Source organism: Cygnus atratus, chromosome 1 (genome assembly GCF_013377495.2).
Source record: "Cygnus atratus isolate AKBS03 ecotype Queensland, Australia chromosome 1, CAtr_DNAZoo_HiC_assembly, whole genome shotgun sequence".
Classification (NCBI taxonomy): domain Eukaryota; kingdom Metazoa; phylum Chordata; class Aves; order Anseriformes; family Anatidae; genus Cygnus; species Cygnus atratus.
This window is the reverse complement of record NC_066362.1, coordinates 36,796,175-36,817,454: the sequence shown is the minus strand read 5'-3', so window position 1 is coordinate 36,817,454 and position 21,280 is coordinate 36,796,175. Positions and strand designations below refer to the sequence as shown.

The 21,280-nt window shown below is 43.7% G+C and overlaps 1 protein-coding gene across 1 annotated transcript in view; it reads right to left on the bottom strand.

The window, feature by feature from the left end:
- Positions 1-5,527: 5,527 nt before the first annotated feature.
- HMGA2 (high mobility group AT-hook 2) overlaps positions 5,528-21,280 on the bottom strand; it is a 115,706-nt gene continuing 99,953 nt past the window's right edge. Inside the window, exon 5 of the mRNA XM_035543867.2 lies at positions 5,528-8,629. Within this exon, the coding sequence (XP_035399760.1) occupies positions 8,582-8,629 (48 nt within the window). The 3' untranslated portion in view covers positions 5,528-8,581. The remainder of the gene's footprint in view (positions 8,630-21,280) is intronic.

The window sequence follows — 21,280 nt, the reverse complement described above, 5'->3', positions numbered from 1 at the left end:
GAGCAGGGGCAGCAGTCCTGACCTGCAGATATACTGATATACTGGGATGCTGTCTGCTTCACTCTGCATAAGTCCATGGGACTGTTTTCAAACACTTTCCCCTTTCCAAGCTAAACAATTAGCCACAATTCAGAGCCATGGACGTAGTTTCGTATAGAAAGACAAATTGAGTCAAGTGTTGCTTTGCCTAAGCCTGCTTCTTTGTAAGGAACATGCTGAGTCTGGTCTCCTGAGCAGAGCAGGAATGGACTGAGGACCTGTATGTAGCTTTTCTGCTCACAGATTTGGGCCTTCTAGCTTACATTTGGGCCAAAGTGATCTCACTAAGCTTTCCTTAGGCCACAGCCCCAGTGATATTTGTATCATTGTACGCTCCTTCCTCTGCTTCTTTTTTGTTTCTTTGTTTGTTTATTTGTTTGTTTTTCCATATATAAATTAATATAATTACAATAAAGCACCTTCCTCTAGTTTCTGTGTACTGAGTGGAGGCTGCAGGTTTAGCCAGTCTTTACTTCCATGGAAGAGATTGATTATTGCTAATGCTCATGGCCATAAACAACTTCAGTAAGATTTAATCCAAATCCTTGGCACTGTATTCTCCACTGCCTCTGTCATTTGTGTGCACCCCAATCTGTGCCTATTTAGCCTCATAATTTTGCAGCTTTTGATGTTACCAGGAAAGCCTTTACTTAGCCACAACCACTTACTGTCAGGTCTGCATGTTCAAGGAGAGTATTTAAGACCTGGAGATTCTGTGTAATGTAAAGTTCAGAAAAGTACAAAGGTAAATCTGTGCCCTACGAGCTGATATTAGGACAAGAAACTTTCATGAGAAAAAGCCAATAAAAGAGGTCGTCTTTTCCAGGTCAAGGCTAATTGCTGAAAAGAATGGAAACAGCCTTGAAGTTGTTAGGGGACAGGGGATAGACAGAAGATTATGAATGCTTCCTGTGTTCCATAGGAAATGAAAACTTCCTATTTTCCTTCCTTGAACCTATTTCCTATCAAAATCGGGAACTATTCCACTTAATTGTGTGTATTGGCTAAGAAAGGGGGGGACTTCATTCATTAACCAAACCGAGGTGTTTTGTGTCATTTTATTCTGTCATTTATTCTGTTTTCTGTCATTATTTCTGTCATTTTATTTCTTTATTTGTGACATTTATTCTGGTCTCCTACCCTGTGCTGTGTCACTGCTGTGCTGTTGTAATTTCGATATATCACTTTGCTGAGTGCAAATGTGTTATAAAAATACCCAGAGGCACATGTGACAGAGAATCACCAGAAACCTTTGAAAAAATCTAGAACATATATATTTTTTTAAAGTGTTTAGAAGGCAGTCACAGTCATGGTCCCACCATGTAATTTCCCATACATGCCCATACCTAAAGACACACGTGCCTTGTGGTTGTGGAAGGTTTGCATAGGTGAGGGTGGGTTTTCCTTATGGCCACTTCAAATGCCAGTTCTGTCACAGGCTTTGCCTCACATGGTGTTGTTTAAGGCAAGACCTCTTCCTCCCTTCAAAAAAAAGGAAGGCGACATTGACTTGCTGACCAACTTGTCGACCTCTGAGACACGGGGAGTTTATCCGGACAATGAGATGGATCTCGGCGGCGTTGCCAGTAACACATGGACAGATGTATGTGGTCCTGCTTTTCTCTGGGAGACCAAAAGTCTGGACTGCATGGGGAGAGGCTGGTGTGTGACATTCCCCATGTCTTGGGTTTCATTGAAATTACTGTGTGTTTGTTAGGATATAAACGCCAAACCTAAACCATCCCAATCCGAGCCCATTATGAACCTTTGGCAAAAACAGCCTTATAACTGTGCCTCAGATAGAGATTGATTTGTCTTGGCCCCAAGCGCAGCTGCAGTCTGGGAGTGGTAATTCACTGTAAACACCTCCAGAGCATGTCAGGCCTCATAAAAGCCCTATCTTAGACCATGATGTAGCTTTAAAGACAGTACTCTGCAGTTATGCAGGGCAACGTAACTCCTTCTATGCATCTGCTGAGCTGATTTGTTTTCGAATGTTGATTTAAATTTTAGATTTTATTATGTGATATTGCTAAAACTATGGTTTTATGGTAAATGTGTTCCAATGCAATAAAAAATGTGCTTATTTTTCTGCCTACTCCCTGAACTAAGAATAAAATGCCTTAAGGGACTATATATATTTAATGGATTTTCTGAATTAAAAAACCTTATGATTAAAATCATAATCTTTGGTGGTCCTACATAATATTTTGTAGCTGACATTCATATGTAATGTAATGTAATCCTGTTTTTTTGATGGATCTTCTGCCTTTGCTAAGTTTCCTCTCTAATTAATGTTTCTGCTTGCCATTGATTTTTCAGATCCACCCAGCTTTCATTTGCTATTTTCTTTCTCTGATTATTTTAACAGTGTGCCTTAATGTAGCGTATGTTTGGATTCCTGCTCCAGTTCTACCCTAGCCATTGTTGACAATGTAAAGCTCCTCCTTTATATGACAATGCTGATGTTTTTAACTGTGCTTAATTATCTCCATCTTAGTAGGAAAGCAGTGTTGAAGACTTCTCTCTTATCTCCTAGTGTTTCAATTTCCCCTTTTGCTAACAGATGAAAGTTGATGATAATCCGGTGCTGCAGGTTTGGGGCACAACCATCTGCAGCCTTATTGTGAGTGCAAATAGTTGGATTGCTTCCTACTTAAAATGATACCACATTGGACTGTTATCTTCAGGCTAATTGTAATTGCAATCACGTATCTTCAGAAGATGTTCATTGCGGGAAGATTCCTTCTTTTTCTTGAAAGCTGGAACAAGTACACTGGAAGTCTGGGGCAATAATAGCTGGCCCTTAGCAAAGGTGGGGGAAAAGCATGAAATCACAGGTGGGAAGGAAAGAAATGACAAAAGTACCCAGTACCCCAGAGGTTGTTTAGGTGGCAAAGGGAAAACGAAGGTGCGAAGAGAACAAGTTAAACCTTGCTGTCACATGGAAGTGAATCAGCCTGGACGGTAAGTGTGACAGCAGAGCTCATCTCACCGACTGAAGGCTGTGCGGGCAGTTGGAGCAGCAGCTCCACTGGAGCAGGAGCCACACACGAGATGCCCAGGAGCAAGGTGGAGGGCGAGCATGGGGTGGCTTCGCTTGGCCTGTGCCTGCGAGCCAGCTGGGGTGGGATGGGGTAAGGTACCCCCACCACTCGTGTCTCCTAGCAAGACACACAGCCCGTGGCTCGTCAGGAGCACAGCACCAACCCACACTGTTAACCGTGCTGGCTATGAAACATCCAGGCAGAGAGGATGCCCATATTTTTCAGATAATATATATAATACACAGTGGAAAGCATTGGTTCAACTGAGCAAGCAAATGTAATGAAGCTTCAGTTGGTGTTTTCTCTGAATCAGGAAAGCATAGAGCAACTGGACCTTCATTTGTACTAAAGGCTGTATGTTTAAGCCTCTTTGTATGTTTGAAAAATAATGTGATAAGGAAGATGGTGGGAGGTTAAGAAGGATGAATTCTCTGAGAGAGAAATTCTGCATCCAAGTATGCAAAGGTGTCAGGGTGGGAAACATTACTTCATTCCGGCTCCAGGTGAAGTTTGATGTGTGACAAATCTGACTCCTGTCTTGTGATCGGAGGAACACGTTGTAGCCATTGTGTTGGATCCTGTCTCTAATGACAACCGGAGCAGATGTTTTGGTTTAAAATAAAGCTATGGACAATTAAATTGCTGTGCAAGGCACTGGCAGCACCAGCTTTCAGTAATTCCCTGTCTCTGTGTGACTGTGATGTGATGGGAGTGGAAAGCTAAAGCAGAAACTTAATATGACCCTTGCCACAGGCATTTTGGATAGAGCGGCCTTGGATGCTAGACAAACACAGGCCTCGATCCAGCAGAAGCCAACTGGTTTTATACATACAAATAGTCCCACTGTGGCATAAAAGCGTGCAAAAGTTTATTGGAAGATGCCCCAAGAAGGGAAGTGGGAGTGAAGAAAACTGGAGGAATGATTAATAAGTAGAGAGGATTGAGCACAGGGTAGCAGAAGTTCAGCCACTTGGCTGATCCGTCAGGTGGGCGGGTTACAGCTGGAGCATCACATCAGATAAAATAACAGGAAGAGCTAAGCGATGGCAAGCCCAGGGAAGAAGACCACCAGGAAGACTGAGAGGTGGAATGATCCTTTCCTACCACTGAGCTGGGTGAGAAAGGAAAGGAGAAGAGGATACATAACATGAGGAATGCAATTACTCACGTCTCTGACTCAGGACTGAATGTGTGTTACTACTTAACACACATTTTGTGATTGTATTTTGGCTATTTTACGAGTAACCAAGTCCAAAGGGAACATGCCATAAGGCCCTTGGGAGAGCAGAGGTTACTAGGCCAAAACAGATTAGGTGGATAGTTTGCAAATGAGTGAACACAAGGAATGTGTTAAACTAAATATCTGAGGAATTAAAACCTGAACAACCACCTTAGGTGACAGGGGCATGGTTGCAAATATGAATGAATGGACATGCACCATGATCTTTACATCCCGCTGTAAGAGGCCATGGGACCATGGAAGAGCAAATGAAGTGGGGAAACCAGAAGAAACCAGCACAACCCACCTGCGACAACTACGGGGTCTAAGTTCGAGCATAGTTTCCTAAACATCTAAGCTGTGTCCCAGGTGACACCCAGGCACATCCCTGTCCCAGCTGATCTGAGTACCCGTCTCCTTCCCACCTGGACTATCTGGGGTGTGGAAAACAGGCATCTAGGTGCGCTGAGAAGCCCTGCTGCTCTGATACTGCTAACTTTTTGTGCAAGCTCAGATGGTAAAGTACTTCCCTGGCACTCCATAGAAGAGTGTTACGGATTTAGGCTTGTCTGCACACCTGTAGCAGCTCTCAGCCTAAGGACGTGCCTAAGGGTGAGGTCAGGCTTCTTGCCACCTCCTCACAATGGCCCCAGGGCAGCTAGAGAAGCCAGGAGGCTGCACAGGACAGACCCCAAATGCCCCAAGGAAGGAGGGTGAGCATACGCCCACCTGCTGCCTCCGTGAAGGAGGGATTTACTGCAGCTTGCACTCCTTCATCCCTATTTTTAACCTAATGGCTGCATAACGTAAACTCCGTAAACTGTCTTGGATGCAAACCGTGACCTGGCCTAAACAGAGGAGAAGGCCCCTAAACTTGGCAGACCCCCCCCAAGGCAGGTCCAGGGCCAGGTAACAAAACCCACGCCAGCCTCACCCATGCCGTGGTGCTTCTGTCCGGCTGGTGGCACCTCTGCTCCCCATGCACGGTGAGCCCCATGCTGGGAATGAGTGCTTCTCCTTGAGGGGACACTTGTAGCGCGTCCCCCTGCCGAGCGCCCACCCTGGGGGCCCCTGACAGCAAATGCTCTTCTCAGACACGTGCCTATGGTCCTGGGACAAAGAAGACTACTTGTATGCAAAGCTTTTACAGATTTGGTCACTGTGACCAAACTTTATTACTCATTTTATAGAACTGTGACAAAAGTCTAAGAATCAAACAACATGGGGATCACAGAGGCTATGATGTTTATTGTGCTGAACAGACTGTGATAATCCATTAAAGGAACATTTTCAACAAGCAAGCGATTCAAAGTACAATCGTAGACAGCAACTCTACACAAAGAACAAAGCGAAAAGTTAGAAGACACTCAAAAGGAAAAGTAAACTGTAGTTAAACATCTTGAAGCGTTTTTTTTCTTTTTCCTGCAAACACACCTCTCTTGCAGAAATGGTAGAAGAGTTAAATGTCCAGTCTTAGTTAGCAGTGACCAATGACAGCAAAGAACAGTCGTATAAAATTTATCTCCCACAAAAATAAACTATATATATAAAAAATTTTATGATGTTCTCACTGATTCAATGGCCACATGCAATTTTTCAGTCTGAAAAAATGAGGTATAGTAGGCCCTAAGAGGTAGTAATGTGTTTTGATTGTACTACAATACATAGAAAATACAAGATTCAGTTCATCAGAGTGGTAAGTCTCTCGGAGGTTGAAGTGTGACACACACAGAGCGATTATTTCTGTGTCATCCGCTGAATACTGTGGTTTCAAAAAAACGCAAAAAATAAAAAATAAAAAGGAATTTGCTAAGGCTCGACTCGATGCCCTTTGAAGTCAGCAGAATTCCTTCTACTGACTTCAAATGACGCTGGATTTGGCCTGCTAGAGCTACTGCATAGCTGGGATTATTTCCCATTCACTTAATATCAACGTGTCTCATTTTAACACTCCGATCAGCTCTTTCTCAGCGATCTCCGACAATGAACCCTCTGCAGTCTTTTGAGGAGGTCCGCAGTTCTTGACACTGCCTCTTGGAAGAAGCCAGCAAGTAGTTACCTTTAACTGCGTTTGGCTTGCTAATAAAGCCATACCAACAGATGCCTTCCTGAGAACCTACCCCTGGCCCAGTTATTAATACAATGTTACAAAGTACTGACTAGGAGAGGAAGAAGGGAAATTAAACAGAAAGAGAGAAAATGAAATAGGAAGAGAGAAAGAGGAAAAAAAAGGGGAAAAAAAAGAGTGAGAGGAGAATAAAAAACCTCTACATAAGAAGCATTTAAAATAAATCTGGCTGAAACATATTACAAAATCACATTTGTGTAAAATACATGAAAATACTTGTCAAGTATTTTCTTACAATCTACTAATTATTTTTTTAAACACATATTCGTGATTGCATTATGCAAAAGCTGAGCTTGTTGCTTCCCACCTACAAAGCTTCAAGTTTCTTTGAAGGTTTTTTTTTGTTCATTTTTTTTTTTAATACGAAAGTAATTTAAAACGTGTTCATTTTCCACAAGTTATTTTACAAAAATAGTTTTGAATTAGGGATTAGTTGCAGTCCTAACTGTTTCAAACGTCTCAAAACTAATGCTGAAAGTAACAAGTTCATTCCATTTAAAGTCTGGAGGTAGGTCTTTGTCAATCAATTAGTCCATTTCTTTAAACAATTCATTTGAGGTACAAACTTGGACAGTAATATTTAAACATTACAGCTAGATTTTTTTTCTATGTCATGTAGTGTCATTGAAGAAAATTATCCTTACAAACCTATCAGCAATTCAGTACAAAAATATATTCAAGTTAACAGTACATTACACAGAAGTCTAGCAGAGAATAGGGTAAGTACATTAAAAAAAAAAAGGAGAAAGAAAAATACATAGTCATGCCGAAACACAATAAAGATATTGCTTCCTTAACTGCAATTAAGTGTTGAAGTAGAAATAAGGGGAAAATGCAGATACTCGTGATTATCTACCCAGTAAAAATTTCCTGCATTGAATGTGTATAGCAGCATGTATTTATCAGTCTGTTGAGTAAATTGTAAAAATCAGAGGTAGTATTGAATAGTGGGGTAATATTGCATCTGTTGCTAAAAGTGCTGCTTTGAATGAAAAGATGGAGAAACGCCACCGGCACAGAGGTGCTCAGTGAACCATCCTATGTCAAAATACATTGCTTAAAGTAATACACAAGCTTAGCTGAGGTACATGGTGTTGGTTCTTACATCATGACTGATGAGTAATGAGAAGAGATTCGTTTTGTTTGAAACCTGGTACGGGGTGAGTGGAATTAGTTAAAACTACTAAAACATCTGGATTATTTTCTTCAGACAAATTCAGTATTAATTTCAAGGTACCTTTCTATACATTTTAAAACACTTTTCTTGATAAAGACTTAGTCATTAATGGCTTAAGTGTTTGGTGCCAGTCATTTCTGTTTCCATAGAAAATGCCTGGCTCTACAGAAAGCCGACTCTGTCGGACTTCCTATTGTCCAGAAGGTGAGGGCTGTTTGTTTTGTTTATTACTACTTCTGCTGATATGTTTGTATCTGTAACTATACAACGTATCTTTGTCTTTCTTCCCTTTTGCAAAATGAAAGTACCTTTTTCGTGTTGCTTTCTTTCTTCTGATTACCAGCTGAATGAAGTGAGAGATCAGCTTTCAATTTTTTTTTCCTGAAATAACAGTAAGTCTTAAAAAAAAAAATCAAAAAATCAAGTACAAGTCTACAAGAAGGTTACAAAAAAAAAAAAAAAGAGTAGTATCTATCCCTTATCTTTGGTGTTCTAAAACAGGGAGTTCACTAAGTAGGGAGTGGGTTGCTGGAAGTGTTGCAAGGCCTAGTGTTGCACACCAAGCCTTTCCTATTTCAATGCCCATTATAATTAATATGTTACAAGTTTCTTGTTTATATGCAGTGCAGTGAATGACTTAAACCTGATTTGGAGCTCTTCTTGACCCAGTCACCCTTACTTAGCAGCTCAAACAAACTATTAGTAGGTTAAGAAAAAAGAAAACAGTAATTAAAAGTTGCATCGTTAATCTGTGTCCCAATTGTGTTACAGCAGTTTTTCACTAAACCTGGGACTGTGAAGGGATTACAAAGAAGATGATTAGTCAAATCCTTTTTAAGGTTATGCGATTTTTTTTTCCCCCAGGCAAAAGTGGAAAGACCATGGCAATAGAAAATAAGTGGTCAAGGCAGTGTCTTCTCCCTTCAAAAGACCCAACTGCTGATGAGGTAGAAATTGCATGGTGCGGTATCCTAGTCTTCCTCTGCAGATTCTTGTGAGGACGTTTCTTCAGTCTCTTCCTAGAACATATAAAAAGGAAAAATAAATACATGGTGACCACGGGTCTCAGGTTGTCACCTCCTCCTTCTCTCACGCAGCTGACAATTGCATCCTGAGCTAAGAAAACGCCCTTTACAGCTGCTATGACATCTCAAGAAGCCACCTTGGGAAGGACAAGAAGGTCCCCCGATCCCGATCACACCACCGTGGTTTGCTGGGCTCTCCTCCTACCCAAGGGGGTGCCAAGAAAAAGGAAGCCCTGTCGTGCTCTGTCATGGGCCTTTCCAGAAACTGGAAAGCATTTTGAGCAGGTATCCAGTGTTAAGTGGGTGCTCTGGAAAGCCTTCTCCTCATCATCAGCTGTCGGTCTCTGCCCCGGCGCTGCCCTCATGTTTGCCTTCAGCAGGCCTGACTGAACACAGCGCTCTTACGCTGCTTATTTAACCAATGTGCTGTGCCTTTCAGGACATGGGCAGTAAACCGGGGGCAATAAACATTTCTGATAAAAGGGGCTGCGAGTGAAAGGTTGTTTTTTATCAAATCCTGCACATCATCACCTAAGCCAGCACGTGAAAAAGATCTAGGAAGAATAGGAATTTACCCCCTCAGCCAACTGAGACCTTTTAAGAATGACCAGCTTAAAACAGCTTATAACAGTCTTCATACTTTAATAGATTTGATTTTCCACATGGCTTCATTTTGTCTGGGTGGCTAACTGACACAATTTATAACCCTCTTCCTTTCCCAGGCCACTACAGTACACCATTCAGCAGAGCATGCCTTCAAGCTTGTCTGCATTATATGGCCAAACTTCCATTCATTAGTGTTTGAAACACCTCAGCTGTGAAGGGCTCCTAAATGCTACCATGTGTGACACTGCTGCAGAAGAGCGGCATCAAGAAAAAACACACAGCTTTAATCATAGGCCACTGCTCACTGCAATCCCCTTTCAAAAGGCTTCAGCCCCCCCACAAGAAAAGAGTGAAAAAAAAGCTGTAAATCCAGGGAATAAACATAAGTATAAATGAATGGATGACAGCTTAAAAAATATAACCATAGCGGCATCAAGCCATGAGATTTCACACTGGTTTTGTTTAGTCTGCTTTGGGTTATGTGGGAAATGTGAAAAGCATGAAGCAAACGCTCCCCCCTCTGCCTTCAGGCCCCTGCCCCCCGCTAAAGCCAGGCCCCAGCCGGTTAAGCCAGGAGGTTTATACCTCTTGACTAGGAAGCAGGCCATGACCCCGGGATACTCTCTCGAGCACCAGGCACAAAGAAAGATGTAGCATGATCAAAGCTGTGGACGGAGGAAAGAGAGCAAAGTCAAGTGTCAGCTGCCCTCTGACCTTGACTTTTCAATTAATATTTAAATTCCAGAAGACACCAATCTATCATGCAGATAAACAATTTCTTCCTCACAACAAGTCATTTCCACTTGTAGCATGGTTACATTTGGAGTGCTGCTGTGAAAACGATCCCTGACTCATGAAGCCATTAAGTGAATTTCACTCCGTCCCTCGCAGCACTGGGGGACGGGCTCTCACACTCCGTCTAATCCTGTTATCATGTAGTGCCTTTTCCTCGCTTATCTTCCTCGCAGGGTGGGACTGTGGCTGTTACGTCTCAGACGAGAAGAAAAATGATATCTACATGCACCTAATGAAGAACTAATTTGGGCTGCGTGTGTGGAGACAGAGCAAAATACCTTGGTTTGTGTCTTGGTACCTCAGAACTGAGGATGACCATCCAAAACAACACCTTTGCCTCCAAGTATTTCAGTTAAAAAATACAACTGTGGGTTCCATGCTCTTAACATAACATTATAACGTGTTATAACATTTGGTTAATGGCATTTGATGATGATCACATGCCTAATTCCTTACAGCACCGTGGTCAGCCCCGAACCTGGGACACGCCAGGTTGTCCCCGAAGACCACAGCATGCACTTGGGCAGCTCACTTTGATTTACACCTGGCTTGTCAGGATAGCACTGAAACCTGATTGACTCGCTTTCCAAGAACGTGGACTTCACAGCGTTACATGGACAGGGGACAGGAAAGTCTATAGAAGGACATATTTCTGAGCGCAGCCAGAGAACTATTTTTAGTTAAAGAGTTGCCCACTCTAGTGATTTTTATTGTGAATCTAACAATATTTTTTTCCTTGTAGCCTCAGCTGCTGTGACCAAGAAAATGAGTGAGCAGCTCATCCTTCATCTATCTATATATGCATACATATTAATTTAATAAAGGATATGTATCTGCAAATGTGCGCACTTGTAGTAACTGGAAGGATGAGAAACCAAAGAGCAAGCTAAAACCGCCACAATATTTAAATAATAAACTGATTATTAATAATACTTGAGACTGGCAGCTCTGCCTTTCAAATTCACATCAGTCTTGGGAAAGACTTTTCTCATGAAAAAAAGCTGGCAAAGAGATCAGATTGTTGTGCAGCAAAAAGAAAACTTTTCTTCATTAAGTTCATTCCTTGCAAAAGCCTAAGATAGCTCAGTTACAGACGGGTGGTTTTAAGCCAACCTATCATGTAAGTCCCTTGTCAAGACACAGATGGAGACATGATTGCTGCTCTGAAGTGCTTACAATTCAAACAAAGGGATAATACAAATCAGACATATATGCATGGAGGGACCCAAAGGAAGGAGTGAGCTGAGGTTCTGAAAGAGAAAATGCAGATGTGTGACAGGAACAGAAAGGGATTTTTTTGCACTGGTTTAAAAAAAAAAAAAAGTTTACAAATATCAGAAGGTTGTGCAGCTGTGATCCTCAGCCCAGCCTTTGCCTGTGCAGCATCCACACCCACCTCTCCCCAAAAGACGGAGGGGGGAAGGTGCTTTGGAAACTGTGCACCCCTTACAAGTTGCAGACCAGCTCTGCGCTGGGGCAGCGCAGCCAGAGACCCCCTGGAGCGCTCTGCGAGGGACGTCAGGGCTTCGGGCACCTCAGGGGAGGGATGCTCCACCATCACGGAGCACCCTCCAGGGACTCACAAGTCCTCGCAGCCCCGATCAATGTTGGTGGCATTGCCATGTATCATAGTCAAAGGAGGAACTTGGGCTGGAGTGAAATACTTTGTAACTCCAGATGTGCTTCCGATCAAGCTGAAGAGAAGGGCAAAAACCGAGGAGCAAAGCACAGTCATTAGAGCAGACGTTAGAAATCCAAGTCACTCAGTCACAGCGTGATAGCCATGCAGAGCACAAATTCAGAAACACCACCCCAGGAAGCGCCCGGGCAGGCAGCAGAGGTTTCACATTACAGGCAGCCTTAATTCAGGTTGTTCTCACTTTTTAGGTGCCTTCACTGCAGTTGTGGAGACAGAATGGTGACATGTGTTAATTGAGCGTAAACGTTCCTCCACCCAGTTTTGCCTTGAACAGCTACTCCCCTGGTTGCTTTCTGCTGCAGCAAGCTGGCGAGAGGCTGGGGTAGCAGGCTGCGAAGGGAAACCTGAGAATGCTTCAAACTGACCAGATGGGGTTCGGCTAGCAGGGAAGCCATGGCCAGAGCTCAGGGGGAACGGGACAAGCACAACGGGAAGGCTACGTACTCTGATGCCTAACTCCCAGCCGCCAGGAGTGGCCACTTTGGGGTGAGCTCCCCATACACCCATGTACCCCACATACACATATCCTCTGCAGCTGACTGACACGGCGCACTGCAGAGGCAGCTTTACTTGGCATGTCCTGCCCCTGGCACGTTTACCCTGAGCTGCTGCAGGTCACAGCGTGATATTGTAGGACAGACTGTGAACCAGCACCCTGAGTTGCTATAACTAGCCTACCAAGCAGGGAGTGACAGGGAGCTGCTGCCTCTCCCCCTAAAAAACAGCATTGGGAAGTCTTTCTCCAAAACTCGTATGTGCACAAATGTTTATAAGGTCTTTTCTTGACGGGCATCATTGGCACGTGGCTGGAAGGTGTGCTCACTGGTCTGGGACCTGTCCACACTGCACCCTCGCCTCTCCCTGATGTAGGGTCCCAGCAGGAGAGGAAGGACAGATGTGGGACCCAGATGCCTGAAGATGGGAGCCTGACACCATTTTAGATGCCCTGTGTATCTAGTTTGGCAACCACCAGCCAGACCAGAAGATTGCTGGACTCCCATGTCATGCTCTGTGTGCATGGATGTCTGTGATCCACCAGGACACCTAAAAGGGCACTGGACAGCAGTGTCAAGACAACTAGACACACTAACCCTCTCCGGAGCCATGATGCTGTGTTTCTGCCTTCAAAGGCTCTCCACTGGGAAAAACGAAGCAAACGGGTAAATAGCAGGGATATGTGAAGTGATAACCTGGAGCACATGCACCTCATTCATAAAGCTCAGTGGTGGCACCATCCATATGTAAATCACAGAGCCTTCCCATGTCAATTTGGTGACCCACGTTTGGCTGGCTTATGTTATTTTGCCGGCAACACGAGCACTGAGCAGCATCCTGGTGTCCTCAAGAACAGATAGGCTTAGCTCAGCCATTGCACATCTGTGTGCATCTCTTCTTTTATGACCACCTTGAAGGTGGTCATAGCAAAAGCTGATGATGAGACCTGTTTGACAACAGCATCCCCCCACCTGCAGAAGAGCAACTGTTTTGCATTTTTGTAAAGATGTTTATTCTCTTCTAATTCCCTGGGACATAACTCCTTTACAGCTACTTCAAGGTTATTTGTCTGCCTCCAGAAACTCGCTGGCAATTCAGTTGGCAACTCATTTTTTTCACCTTCTGCTCACGAATCTCTGAATGGCGGATTTAAAAAAATAGAACCAATTTTGTGAGATGAACTGGAGGATCACAGTAATGGTACACGTGGAGCCTCTGAATTTGTCAGAGCTTTTATTTTATAACGAAGTATTTGCTATTGGCACAGATTTTGCTGGCTGCCTTCTAAGCCCGAGAGGGTATGCTTGAATAGATATGTCAAAAAGAACTGCTGACAAGAGCAACTTGCAGACTGTGGACCATTGTCTGCTAACTTGTCTGAAATCCCCTGGCATGCAAGCTAATGTTTTCAGAGGAGTCCCCATAGCCAGTGCCTCCTATTGCAGTTGCAGAGGCCCGGGCTGTGCCCAGCCAAGACACAGTGTCATCCTGACTGCTCCACGGCCAAAAAACTCCTTTAGAAATTCTCGCAGCACTAATAGGCACTCAGAGTCAGCTTGCTTTGTGTGAAGCTTAGGGTGGGATCTTTTGCTTCAAGCTGCTTCACCCTCCGCAAAGCGTGCTGGCAAGAGCTGGAGCTCCTTCTCCGAGGCCATCAGTCACCACGCAGCCCTGCTGAGCCCATGACAGCAGTCACTCAGCAGTAAAGCAAAGCTAAATTCAAGAATCTGGATCCAGAGCTCAAATTATTACAGGTATTTACTGCACATATCACAATAAAAGGATTTATTAGGGCAGAAGAGACCACCATCACCACATATGAGTCAACCAGCCTGCAAGCAAGCAATTTCTGTGTACTGTCACTGCTATCATGCAAGGGAGAGATCAACTTCTCCAGCCTGGTGGTAAAAACACAGTTGAAAACTCTGACACACTGGTTCTGCATTTGACACAACACAGACACTGACTACGGCATGGGACAGCTCTGAGGATAGCAAGCAGGCAAGTCCCGCCAAGGAAGCCAAACTCTTGGTATTTTGAGGACATTAAAGATAAAGAGAGAGACAAATGGAGAGGTGGCAGCTGATGGGGCAGTTGAGGGTTGACAGGGCTGGAAAACATTTTTGCTTTCAACGTCTAAGTCACTAGGGGCTTAGCCTCTGATGGTCCACCTTGCCACCTATTGGCCTTCAAAAGGCTGCAGACAGCCATAGTGGGAATCCAATGTTGGAATACTAACAAGTAGTCTTAGTGAGCTGCTGCTTAACCTTCCTAATACATGTCTGCAAACTGGTGGGCATATGCAGAGCTGCCTAACGCTCTTCGGAGCAGTCTGAAAGCTGGCAAGCATCTTAAAGCTCATTTCGACTTGGAGATGTCCTCAAAGGTTCCACAGTCAGGAAGGCAATGCACATCAGAGAGCGAGAATAATGCTCCTCTGTGATTGTGCATGTATGCAGTAGTACTGGTTTGGAAACTCACATGCAGGCTTGTTTTGAAATCCCCATGCTCTCTGATTTGAACCAGATACTTCAAGCTGGGTTTTCTACCTCCTATGAAGATGCCTACCCACCCAGCTGTTGTATATGAAGGATGCATCTTTTGTCTGTTGAAGTCACTCCACTTTTACATAAATCACCAAATATTGTGAGGGATGGAAATGCAGCAGAGAAAACAAAGCAAAATACCAATGTTGTTCTGCAGGTGATCAGCCTGTGGCTTTTCAAATGCACAGACTTACTAAGTAAATTGAAGGTGTCCTCTCCCTTCACTGCTGGAACAATCCTGCTTTACTAGCAAAAAGGCTGCTCATGGGGATTACTGGATAATCCACATCCCCAGCTGCTGGAGGAAGTGTACTCTAGCTGGGGCAGCTGGAATGAAGTTGCTGGGGCTGCCCTGGGACTCAGATGCTGTCAAGCTGAGAATCACTACCAACAACATGTTCCAGACCAACAGCAGTGGCAGAGGTCAGAGAGAGCTACCATCCTTGCACACCCATAAACCACTCCTACAGATCACTTTCCTCTACTGGTAGAAATGTCTTTCAAGGTTTGGCCAAGTTTGGACCTTAAGTCACAGGTTCAGGTAACAGAAGGGGACCAGGACAGTGCTCAGGAGCATCCCTTCAGGACAGGACATTCCTCTCTATGTTATAACAGCCTTCTTCCCTTTAGATTAAGAGGAATACAAAAATATTTCTCTATCTCCTAGCTTATCTGCCAGTAGGAGAACTGTTTGATGTAATGGAGTGATAATGACTCTCACTGGTTACCTTGAGAGAAAGGGTTTATCTGACACAGAATTTGTAATCCAGGAGGGCTGAGAACTTCCAGAGACAGGAATTAGGCTGGTCTGCGTTTAGATACCCTGAAAAATACCTACTTTAGGCTCTGCCTCTCAATGTCTCCTACAGATGGGCATAAATGAACACCCGTTTCAGGTGCCCAACTTTACCATGGATTTTATAGCAGCCCTGATGTTAACTCAGCAGTGAGGTTTCTGCAAGGCAGCAGGTCGCTCAGTGCTAAAGCCAGCACCATTGAAGCCTTTTGAAATTGAGACTCAGCTGTCTAAATTACGTCAGGCCAGATTTCTTAAATGCGTTTTGGCATCTGAGTACAGCAAATGCCTTTTTGACCTACGCAGGTCAAAACACTTTGAAAAAATCTGTTCCCCATGTGATTAAAAGGAGAGTGAAAATCTCGAGCAAAATCTCAGTACTGGTCAGAAGAATTTTGCACGAAGCACCATTTAAAGCCTGCAAAGCAGAGACCTAAGGCAAAAATGGTGCTTGAAGCAGTCATGGGTGCTGTTCTAACACTGACAGAGACATATTTTGTCTTGGAGAGCTTCAACCCCACAAGATGTAAACAGTTCCGGTGGGAAGGAAATAAAGTATTACAGAAAAGAAGGCAGCGATGCCGTTAGAAACATATACAACTGAGCTGGACCAACCCCAACTCTTGAGAAGCTGCTCTTACAAACCTCTTGTGGAGGCTGTAAACTGGAGGAGTGGTAAACTGCTCTGCATCCACACAGGACACCACGCTCCAGAGCCAAAAATCCAGACTGGAGCATAAGGCAAAAAGAGGCTATAATAATACCCTCTAATTACTAATATGTATGTCAACAATTACATGAAAGAGAAAAAAAAATCCTTAGGCTTTTAGAAGCCAATAAAACCCTGTGGGCCACTGCATAAGCTTTTCTTTTGCTGGCAGTGGAGATAGAAAAGCTCAGAAGGATACTGGAGCCCGTGTAGGCAAACCTGAATAAGCCTGCCTTCCTTTGGCAGCATTGATAACTGTGTATATTGCATTGATAACTGTTTATATTTTGTGTTTGGTGATGGAGGAAGAACTACAGTGAAGGTCTGGCTCCTGGTATGGAGAAGACGTAGGGAGACGGACACCAGGACTGGCTTTGAAATGAGGGTCAAACCCATGTTGCTTACCTTTTGCTCCCCACTCTTATTTTACAACATGAAAAGGAGAATAAAGTAAGGCCTGTTAGATTTCTATTCTATTTTTTTTCCCCTCAAAATGACTGCTTGTTACAGACAGGAAGCAACTGCCAGAAGTTATTCACCTCCAATCCTTTATCACTTAAAAAAGCATTACGGCTCCATTTACAGAGCCACTGGCAACTGCGGTTTGGGACCAGCTATCTATCCGTAATGATAAATAATAAAATAAAACGTCTTCCTTTTGAGTCCCAGCTGAGAGATTTTGCCAAGTGATCAAACTTGTCTGAGCCTTGGAGCAGCAGCTTTGAAGTAATAAGAAAGAGATTGAAAACCTGCAGCCAAGAGCCGCACACACCTCATTAGGGCCCAGCTATGCGGGAAGGCCAGGCAGCAGCTTCCCGGTCAAGCCTGCCTGCCCACTGGAGAGGGGCTGTGGGAGGGTAAGATAAAAGAGCCTTTCAAAGGGGAAGTGCGCCAGTGACATTTTTACGAGCACTGGGCCCGAAGGCTCCCGAACGAGCAGCTCACAGCCCCGGCACATAACCCGTAACCCGCCCTGCGCCGGGGCCCGTGGGGAGCAGGGCCTGCAAGGAGCTGCAGCGGAGGAGGCCACTGTGGCCACCGCGCTTTCTGAAGCTCCCCTGGCTTTCCCTGCATGTCTTTTCCGATTGTGAAGGAAAGAGTTCAACATAGGCGGCTCTACCTTCCCCAAGCTGTGCTCTGAAAAGCCCCCCAAATGAGAAACATATTTCAGAAAGATAGATAGCGAGGCTGGGCCCTCTCATTTGGTTCAGCAGAGTTCATGTGAGACTTTGCGGTATAATTCAGCTAAATGATTTTTTTTTTCTTAAAAAAAAAGAAAAGAAAAAACACTAAAGCTTAACAGACTTGTAAAATGCTTTTAAAAATGTCTGAAGAGTTTAATCATAGATCTTACCACACAGACACTGGTGAGGCTGTGTGCTGGCAGTAAAGCAGAGTATTTAACTTTGAGAGCTGAAGTTCTGGGTTTAATTTTCGGTTTCAGACTAAACAGCAGGTCTGCAGCGAAAGGCACGGCGACGACTCCTGAGCAAAATGGGGTAATGGGAATGCTTTTCTTGCAAACTTTACTGATTGTGTAACCGTGGAGCACCTCTTTGTGCAGGCAAAGAGTGCAAAATCAGAGAGCTTTCTGTTGGTTTTAATAAACTCCCCCCCATCCCTTCTCTTTTTTACTGCAAAGAACTCTGCTGCTATTTTATTATGTAATGCTGCAGGCTAAAAATATATCCCTAATTTAAGCCATCTTGCCAATAAATCTACAAATACCAGGTAATCCAAAAAGGGTAGTTATGGTCTAATGACATACTCTTCTTGTCATCTTAATACGTTCAACTCCTAAAGGATTTAGTGCGATGCATTTAAAGATTTTTCAACTTCTTGAATATCTCCACACAATCTGGTGCGAAGGGCAATAAAGTACGGCCCTCTTCAGCATGGAGCAGGAACCCAACTTTTCAAGTTCCATCTGCGCTGCGACTCGGGTTACCACAGGGTGAAGCTTTTTCTTTCTCTAAGCAAGATAGTTTGATTTAAATGGAGTGGGCCTGTCCAACTTAATAGATAGTGATTATTTCCTTTTGATTACAGAACCTTTTATGGGAGTTTCTTTTCCAATTGAACACATCTATATTCTATAATCAAATCAGAAAAGGTTCCTGCTGGAAATGTGTGTTCAAAACACATTTTCTTTTAGGAGTGAGACAGATTTACTGCAATTTATACCTCAATGTTAATCTATTCTCCTCTTCCTAAACATAAAAAATACTAATATAAATTACAGTTAATACCCCACCATATAACACAGCTCTCAGGAGGCTATTAAAGTGATGGGCGAGCCGCCTAACATATTGCAACTGTCTCTCTGCTATTCTGATTTCAGTTTCCAGATTTTGCCTGAAAATAAGCGTGATTATCAGGGAAAGGGTGGGGGGGAAGCCATTCACTACCCTGAATCTGATATCTCCCTGGTCCTAGAGCTCACATGTCCCATCTTTCCAGACTCAAGTCTGGTTTCAATGGAGCTCTCATTTTTCTTCCCACTAATCCTGCCGTGAGATCAACCATTGGTAACTGTGAGAAATTAAATACCAGGATGTGGGAAATCTGAGATCTGAATTCAGGCAGAATGTGGGTGATTCTTTTTTTTTTTATTTTTTTTTCTCTCCTTCTCTTTTCCCATGGTTGTTGTGTGGCAAATAGCTCTCCAAACCTGAGATCAGAGATCAGCCCTTAACAACATGACTACATCAACAGATCAGAGGTAATGCACAAAGTACACTGGCAATATCATATCCCTTTTTAATACATGCAACAGTCATTCCTAAAGAGAGATTTTGGCCAACATTTTTTGAAAACATTCTGGAATTTCCAGAAATGCCTTACAGCAGGATCAGCAGCAGAACTTCATCATGGTGATGCTCAACATCTGGTGGAGCAGACTTCATAAAGAATTTAACATTTGTGGCATTGAACGATCCCAATGAAACAGGATCCATGAGATAGTTTGCTATGGTGGTGTGAGTGCTACAATGCCCAACAGTTAGGCAGTCATTTTGAATGGCTTTTTTCCAGCCTCTGTGAGAAAAGCACATTTATTTATTTAGGTCCTATAAGGAGGCACTTGAGACACTTATAAATATTGGACTGCCCAAAGGCGGAGGTGGGTCCTTTGTGCACTACTTGGCAATGTGCTACTGTCTGAAAAATACCTACATACTCCTGTAGCCTTCAACATTTAAGTACTTAGGAGCATGTCTCACTGCATAGTCTACTAAGAGGCTGTGACGCTTCCCAAGTTTTACTCCGTCCATAAGTGGTTTTAGAGTGTCCTTTGTGATTTTATTGTGCATTGACTTACAAGAATCCTTTGCCTGAGTTTTCCTCTGTGAGTTTGCATGGGAGGAGGCATGCTCATAGGTCCAGCTTGTCCGTCCCAGCCTTAATGTTTGGCACAGGTGTCACAAGCTGACGGGCTTGCCCAGGGAGGCCAGATGTCCACCCAGGGTAGCATGGCAGCACTGATTTCAAGGAACTAAATTCGCTGAATTCCACAAATGCCCCATAGTGACTGACAGAGTAGCTGTGAAATGCTCCTTCTTCTTCTATTCTAAGACTGTTATTTTGGGCAACAAGGGGACCTTATAAAATTCCCCCAGTGCCATGGAAACCCCAGAATAAAATAAAATATTGGCTTCTTATTGCTTCCTTCCAGAATATGTTTAAAGATGTATATCAGTTAATGAGGGCTGAGCATACTGCTATTTTCCCTAGCCAAATCTTTTTTAATACTGCTGGTATGCATATACTGTAACTGACTATTCTAGCAGATTATTTAACAGATGACAAATGTATTTTCTTTGGTCTTAACTTCCATTCTCATTATGTCTCTTATTCAACCTCCATTACAGCATATCCCACTTTTAACATATAATTTGCAACAAAATTTATATGGTCCTGAACACGCATAGCAAAGATGCAGCAATTCCTAGATGCGGATCATAGTTTTGTTGTTTAAGATCGTATCATATAACCCTGAGGACAATCTGAGTTAGAGAGGGCTTACATCCCATGTTTTTCAGTGTGGCAGATGAGCTGGGTTACAGCCCTTGGACACTTATTAATATTTATGCCAAGAATTAGGGTATTTTTCAGTGACTTCAGCTAGGTGTGGAGGAACAGCAATGATGCTTGATTGTGAAAGGTGCAGAGCCTTTATGAGAGGCTCTGTAACCAAGCTCTTAGTGAAAAGAGTGCTTTCTTTCTGCACAGCCTTCTGACATGCCTCATCTTGGCTAATTAGCATTTTGATTATTTTTGTTGCCAGAAGTCCAAAGGCTGATTGTTCTGGTAGTTTCAATTTTCTGGATATCATTCTGGAAACATCCTAAAATAATCCAGATTTTCAGGGGGTGGCCCAATACTTCCTAGAATCCTGTATGCCTGTGAAGTTGGATACCCAAGTATTAGCAGTACAGACTCTTGTTACTCTTGGAAACCTCGGCCAAAATACATAGTACATGTATGTAAAAGTAGCACTGTTTAATTTACTCTTGACTGACATTTTGTAAACACTGTTCCCTGCCCAGCCATCTTTCTCAGTGGTGTTTCCCAGGCACACGTCACAGCCCTGTCTCTTCTGGCTATTGTTAGAGAGATTTTGGTTCACGTCAAATCAGAGCCAGGTTTTGAACTGGAGGGGGTGCCTCCCTCAGCAGCTTCCTTGGTCACAGCCTTGGGGTCAAACACAAAGCCTGCCTGTCCACAGCCATCGCCTGCCCATGGTGGGCTTCTTCCCCAAGCTGCAAAGAGAGAACCAGGAGGTGGGCAGAGTGCAAGGGCATGAAAAGGTTTTAGCTCACCCCTTCAGCCCTCAGCCATCAGCTGCAGAGCCTGTCCCGAGTGCCATGCATGGAGCTGCTCAATGGTTGTAGTTCCAGGATGTTTCTGTGTCCTTTCCTCAGCAGGGAGCATTTTAGGAGCAGGCCTTGCTCAGCACGCCGGGAAAGAGCAGCAACCCGATAGCATGTCTGTATCGAAT